At 47.2% G+C, this 6,657-nt stretch overlaps 1 protein-coding gene across 3 annotated transcripts; it reads right to left on the reverse strand.

Annotated features, from left to right (window-relative positions):
• Positions 1-214: 214 nt before the first annotated feature.
• Positions 215-6,360, reverse strand: LOC123119239 (probable serine/threonine protein kinase IRE). Of its 3 annotated transcripts, XM_044538961.1 has the most exons (17): positions 6,193-6,360; positions 4,694-6,082; positions 4,484-4,606; positions 4,194-4,366; positions 3,535-3,775; positions 3,080-3,172; positions 2,871-3,011; positions 2,680-2,772; positions 2,299-2,503; positions 2,100-2,185; positions 1,645-1,733; positions 1,490-1,541; positions 1,354-1,410; positions 1,086-1,262; positions 902-979; positions 691-821; positions 215-583 (listed from the first exon to the last, which is right to left on the reverse strand). In XM_044538961.1, exons 1-16 carry the CDS (start codon positions 6,196-6,198, stop codon positions 741-743), a joined length of 3,084 nt encoding a protein of 1,027 aa, XP_044394896.1. In that variant the 5' UTR covers positions 6,199-6,360; the 3' UTR covers positions 215-583; positions 691-740. The 3 variants fall into 3 exon arrangements, with proteins under 3 accessions (XP_044394896.1, XP_044394897.1, XP_044394898.1); XM_044538962.1 differs by lacking the exon at positions 1,354-1,410 and having other exon boundaries at positions 1,086-1,178; XM_044538963.1 differs by lacking the exons at positions 215-583; positions 691-821; positions 902-979 and having other exon boundaries at positions 1,189-1,262; positions 1,354-1,415.
• Positions 6,361-6,657: the final 297 nt, after the last annotated feature.

Here is a 6,657-nt window from a genome sequence, read left to right on the forward strand (position 1 = left end):
GCTAGGAAGATGACGACGACCACACCTGTCCCGCCGCCACCAGCCCCAAACCGACCACGCCAATGTTGACCCCACGACGCCATGGAAACATGCGACCATTGTCGGTGCATCCAAGGCATCACCTCCAAGGATGATAATTTTCACACCAGAAAAAAGTGATCAATGTGCACAGATCCAACCTGCGCGACATGTTTCACTATTGACCCAAACACTGTACAACACAAACAGCTAGGTTCGCCATGATGGATTCTGTAGGCTCCCAGGGAGAGATCTATGGTACCTGTCTAGTATCTCAAATGTTCCATACAACCTCTTTGTACAATCAGCAACGGCAAGAGATGGCACTTCACACTGGATACCAATACCTATGGAAAATGGCACGAACCCTGAGCAAACACTGACTAACTTATCGACACCCGCCGTCCCTTCTTCAGCGGCGCATATGCAGGTTAAAGTGCTTGTTTGGCTGGTCGATCCTCATAAAGTTCTAGAGGAAACCCGCACAGGTTCATGTCTTCGACCGTTACACACTTGCTATCATATCACTCGCTGCTACCACCGGTGGCCGAGGAAGTTCCGTTGCCTGCATGACAAACAAAACCAAGGGCAGTAGAATCAGGTTTGTGCTGCTCGATGCAGTCTTACTTTTTGTACACCGGATCAAGCAAGAGTAAGATGATGTCAGCTTACCGGCGAGATGCTGGTCATGTTGCTGAGGGAATTGGTCAGTCCTGGTGGTCTCAAGATCTTGAAGATTGCAAAGGATCTTCGTTATGCTTAGTCATCAGATCATAATTCATCGATGCTAGCTGGGAAATGTTCTGGTTGCAATAGAGGGAAAGATGTTAACTCACTGAGGACAAGATTCAAAGATTGTGGCAAGAAGGATAGGGCTGGTTACCTTGAATGAGAAGTTGCTGAAAGAATATTTCACCGACAGAGGAGGCCCGAACTCTTCCATGCTACCACATTCATCTCCCTGTTAATGATTTTAGTAGAAATTGAAAATGTGAGGTGACTGCTGTAAAAATAATTTGGATTACTCTTATTACAATGGGAAGTTAAGAGGGATTAATCTGTTATACATCTTCTTCGTAGTCGCAACTACGTGGACTGCTGCCACAACTCATGCTACTAGTCTCACTTCTGTCGTCGTACTCATTGGGGGCTGTAGTGACCTGCTCATCAGCAGCACCCCAGGCATGACGGCAGGCAAAGTAACTTGTATCATATTCATCGTCTGTACAGGGAATAAACACAGCCTACAAAAAAGAACATGATTATCAGACTTGAATTCGAGGCAGTCTTTTAGTTGCCTGATATTTTGGACTCTGCATTAGCTTAGCTCCTAACCTGCTGTCTAGCAATCATATCCCAATTGATGCCCTTAAAGAACGGATGAGCCTTTACCTGCTCTAATAGCATATTTCAGTTAGCGTGGTTACATAATATGTGAAATTTCAAAAAAGAGAAATAAGGAAAAGAGTACCTCTCCAGCACCAGTCGCACCTAATCTTTGTACCGGGTTCTCAATTAGCAACCTAGCATGAAAACAAAATGAGTTGAAATAACAATTTTAGCTTGGACATCTATTCTACTCAGCACATATAACTGTAGATTAGAAACAATATTTTTATGACTCACTTGTCAATCAAGTCATATGCTTCGGAGCTCAGTTCCTGTGGTACTTGTGGCCAAGGTATTTCCCGGTTCATTATGTTGTCAAATATTATCTGCAAGCAACCAATATCATTAATATAGCTGCTGAAAAAACATTCAGAAAGATTATAGCACAGTGGTCCATTCAGAATATTATCTGTAAGCAACCAATATTGTTGATGATCGTTAACATTGTTTATTTACTTTACATTTACCCAAAATAGATATAGGTAAGCATTGGTGCACAGGGGTGAATAAATAGCAAATCATTTTGACCAGTCTTCCTCCTTTCAGGAAAATAATTAATTAATCACCATTCTGTAGTTTAATAACTGTTCTGAACAATAACATTGCTTAGTTATCAATTCTAAGTTTTGTGGCTCCAACAGAAAAGAAGTGTATGCTACTAGGATCAATAAATCAAGCATACATAATACTACCTGTGGATGCTCAGCATTGAATGGAGGAATTCCTACAAGAATCTCGAAGAGAATAACACCAACCGACCACCAATCCGCAGTTGGACCTGCATGAAGAAATAGATAACCAGGGTATTTGCAGTGTTCCACATAGGTTAATAGAAGTGATCAATTCAATACTTTTAAGTCAAAATATGTTACACATAAGAAGCATACGTACCATGGCTCATCCCTAGTAGTATTTCCGGGGCCAAATAGTCAGGAGTGCCCACAGCTGTCTGCTTTTGCCTCTGCCGTCGTTTGTGTGCACGTTGTTCTGCATCTGTTGGTTGATTGTCACCCACTAGAGCAGTGCTGACATCTGGACCAGATAAATCATCTGTGCTATTTATAAGACCAACCTTTGATAGCCCAAAGTCAGTCAACTGCATGGAAAGGGGGGAAAATCCAAATCATTCTGCAGCACAACATAACTTAAGACTAGATAGTAGAGCTTTTGTTTACTAGGATAATTTAATAATCATTTCATAAAAAAAATCTCAAAACACAAAGGGAAGCATGTATTATAAGAACATAAATGATAGAAGTACCGAGACTTAACCTTTATATGGCCATCACGGGAGATTAACAAGTTGTCGGGCTTCAAATCACGGTGAATCACATTCAAAGAATGCAGATACTCCAATGCAAGAACCTAAAGGTAGAATGAAATTTCAATTGTTCATCATTTCAAATAAGAATAAAATCTGAGGTGGGATCACCAATACTGTGAGATGGGGCATTGTAACTTACCAGTTCTGCTATATATGTCCTTGCCATATCTTCATCCAAACAACCTAAGCCTCTCAAGAGGGAATAGAGATCTCCTCCATTCAAGTACTCCATAACAAGATAAAGGTTTTCCCTACATGTGAAGGAGTAGAAAAATCGAACCTGTCCATTACAGATGGAAGTTAAGTGAAGTCCAGAATGACACCATGCTGAACATTCAACTTACATACCACAAATGGGTTACGAGCTGATATTAAGATGTCACGCTCTGCCAAGATGCTTTCAACTGCATTCTTGCGGATCATATCAGCTTTCTTCAGCACCTGCGTTCGTGGTGATACCATCAAGATTTAAGACTAATGATTAAAACTCACCATTGGAGCTAGCAATGCACATTTTGTGGCAAGCAAAGCTAGCAATGCAAATCGTGTATGGTTCTTAACTTTCATTTATTTTGAAGAGTTCTCTAATTCTCTTGAGCAAGTCATCCATTTAATATCATCATTACTAGTACACAATGAAATAAAGAAATAAAAAATGCTATAAGGAGCTTGGAATATTTTTTTATGGAACCTTGTGAGAAATGAACAAACCAAAGCCCAGATAAATTCTTCAATGTTCAGTATAAAGGAGCTAAGACATTGTGAAGGAATTAGCATATGGAGGCTGGCGTTCTGCTCATTACCTTGATGGCAAAAAGGTCTCCTGTTACCCTTTTCTTTGCAAGAAATACACGCCCAAATGCACCACGGCTGATTGGCTTTATAATTTCGAAGTCCTCAATTGAGGTACGGTCCTTAAATTTCCCATTTAGCTGGCTTGTTCTTGAGCTTACACTATTCTCCAAAGGGCCATCTTCATCTATTGGACCTAAAGATTCGGTGCTCATATCATCTATTTGTCCGCATAATTGCATAAATTTCTCCCTGAGAGCTCACAATGTTAATAAGAGAGTCAGGGTAATATTTCAGGTATGTGCAACTAGAGTCACAGAAGTGCAGTTATGACAATTATAAATGAATCAGAAGTATTAAGTGGCACAAAGTGTTAGAGTACGTAATGGGCCTAATGGGCCTGGGCTGGCGGTATAGCCCGTTAGTCTTAGGGTTAATTAGAGATAAGGGTCGCTTGCTTAGGGGTCAAGTAAAGCCTTGCTTGGGAGTCAAGTAAACCTCTTTATATAAAGAGAGGAGATGTATCAATCTAAGCAAGCAAGAATTAAGAAAGGAAATCCCTTCCCTCTTGCCCGGCCGTGGGCAAAAAGGCCCCCGGCCGGCCCTCTCGCGCCCTCCTTCTAGCAGCGCCATAACACAAAGATACATTGAAAACAATCAATATACTTACTGTAGTAACTTGGCTATCCTTCTTCCAAAAGTCTCCACAACAAGGGCATCCACATTTCTCGTGTCAATAACAGCATTCAGATCTTCAAGGTAAGAGCTCAAGTCCTCCAGTGAGCTGTACTCTGAACTTTTTATGCTCTCAATGCCTCTAGCAATAGTCAGTAAACTTTCAACCTGCCAAAGGGTAGTATATTGGAAGTTTGGGCCATCAAAGAAGCTTAGTTTATTATGGCCTCTAAATAAAATCAAACAAATAAAACTTGAACGAAGAGTAAAGAAGGATTAACAAACCTGCTGAAAATTCTCTAGTTCGACGAATGCCTTGTGTTTAGTCAGCTGTGATTCTTCGTGGCTAGTTCTTGGTGTCAATAATGGTGACTGCGACAAGTTTCCTGATGCATGTGTCAGTGCTCCCTGGCAATTTCATTGACACGATGTCAGCAACCAATTACAATCAAGTCAGAAGAACTTTAATTGTTTGAAACAGGAGAGGCAACTAACTTCTGAAAACAGTTCTGATGATGGCACTGTCAACAGATGAGACAAATCGTTATCATGATCCATTGATCCATCAGATTCTTCTGTTAAACTCGATGTGCTAGCTCTTGTGTTCTCAGGATGATGAAATTCCGCATTATGTGGGCTCTTTGCGTCAAAGCAAGCAAGCACCCTCTCAAGCACCTCGGCAACCCTTTGTAGCCGCTTGTCAGTACTCAAGCCCTTGGAATCACACCGATCAGCAAGCGTGCATGCTATGAAATGGCCTTCCGCACAAGACATCGGGATCTCAAAATCGCAGATCCTGCATATCATCCTTGGCTTTCCATCGACGATTATTTGTTGGGCCCCTGGGTACTCTGGTGAAATCTCGATCTTGACTGCTGAGTCCCCAAGAGAAGCCAGGCCGTCCGGATGAATGCTAGCTGCGTCAATCCTCTCAACAATCTCATCCACGTCGACCTTGTTCCTGGTTATTGCCTTCTTTGTTGGGGTGATCTTGTCCTCCTTTGCCTCCGAGTTCTTATGGCGAGCAGGAGACGGCAGCTTCTTCCAAGACGATATCTTGCCACTGCTGCCGCTGCCGGGAGAATCACCGGCATCTCCCAAGAAGTGCCGCCCCGCGAAGTCGAGGGTAAGGTGCTTGTGCTCCAGCATCCTCCTCCTTATGAGCCTCTCCTTAAGCTCGGTCAAGCTGGAGGTGCTCCTGCGGCCTAGGTCCGTCGAGCCGCCGTTGGTGGACTGCAATGGGTAGAGGCCCAGGTCACTGAGCTGGTGCAGGCCAAGCACGTGCTGGTGCTTGCCGTCGGCGTCGCCGCAGTAGCCGCTGAGCTCCTTGCGGAACTGCAGGAGCCGCGTGCAGCGGGTGAGGATGAAGAGGATGCGCGTGTGCGCCTGCTTGAGCGCCCCCCCTGCCGTGGTGAGCTCCTGGCGGCGGTCGTCGAGGGCCTGGACGATGCCCTCGCACTTGACCCAGAACTCCTCAGGGCTCATCTCGGCGCACTTCTGCGTGACGACGAGCAGGTCCTCGAGCGTGACGCGCCAATACTGTTGGTCCTCCTCGTCGGCCGTGGCCCTCTCAAGGAGGCCAACGAGGTCCCCCGCGAAGACGCCGAGCTCGCAGTCCACCTCCTCCTTGAGCCTGATGAACTTGCTCTTTACGGCGCCGATGAACTCGTCTTCGCCACGCGGCCTGTTCCGCGCGGCCAGGTGGTGCTGGTGCGCCGCCGCGCCCCCCGGGTTGAGCTCGTGCGAGAAGCTCTTGACGTCCGGCGCCCGCTTCCGCCGTCCGCTCGTCGCCCGCAGGATCGCCCGGAACCGTGGCGAGTCCATCTCCCTCCCTCCCGCCGCGCTCACCGTCGCCCTCCGCGCGTGTCCACCAACGCTGTCCTTCTGCACGCACGCATGCAGGCACCGCCGTCAGCCACGCATTACAGCAAACACAACGCCGGCATCGCTCAGACACCGACCAATCGACGAACCCGCCATCGATCAAGCCTTACCTCCATGATCTCACACCACCGCGTGCTCGTGGGGTCAAAGGGCCTCTGCGATCCGGGGAGGATCCTCCGTCGTCGTCGTCGTCGCGCGCACGACCTCGCCCTCGCATTAAACTATGGCGGCAATGGATGGCGAACCCGGCACCCGCCACGCGCGCGCGCGCTCTCCCATTTCGGGGGATGGCGAAAACCAGGACACGTGTCTTTTGGAGGAATTTATAAGTGCCGCGGGCCGCGGGGCCGCGCGTGGGCCCGCCTAGCACCGAGCGGCGTAGCGGGCCTCTCGCCGCGAAAGCCGGGCGCAACGGAGACCCGGCCTGGGGCCCGGTTATAAAAGCCTCGCTCGCCGCATGCCGCAACCGCCGCCGCCTCCTCGAGCCCCAGCCTCCCATCTCCGATCTCCGTCTCTCCCGTCCCGCAGCGACGTCGACGCCGGTAGCCACCACGGCCGCCCTCCGCTCCGTGCGA

Source organism: Triticum aestivum, chromosome 5D, assembly GCF_018294505.1.
Source record: "Triticum aestivum cultivar Chinese Spring chromosome 5D, IWGSC CS RefSeq v2.1, whole genome shotgun sequence".
NCBI classification, from domain to species: domain Eukaryota; kingdom Viridiplantae; phylum Streptophyta; class Magnoliopsida; order Poales; family Poaceae; genus Triticum; species Triticum aestivum.

Coding starts and splice junctions, on each gene's coding strand:
- LOC123119239 (XM_044538961.1), bottom strand. Junction 2,773..2,870: donor GGACATATATAGCAGAACTG/GTAAGTTACAAT, acceptor TTCTACCTTTAG/GTTCTTGCATTGGAGTATCT. Junction 1,542..1,644: donor GCATATGACTTGATTGACAA/GTGAGTCATAAA, acceptor TTTTCATGCTAG/GTTGCTAATTGAGAACCCGG.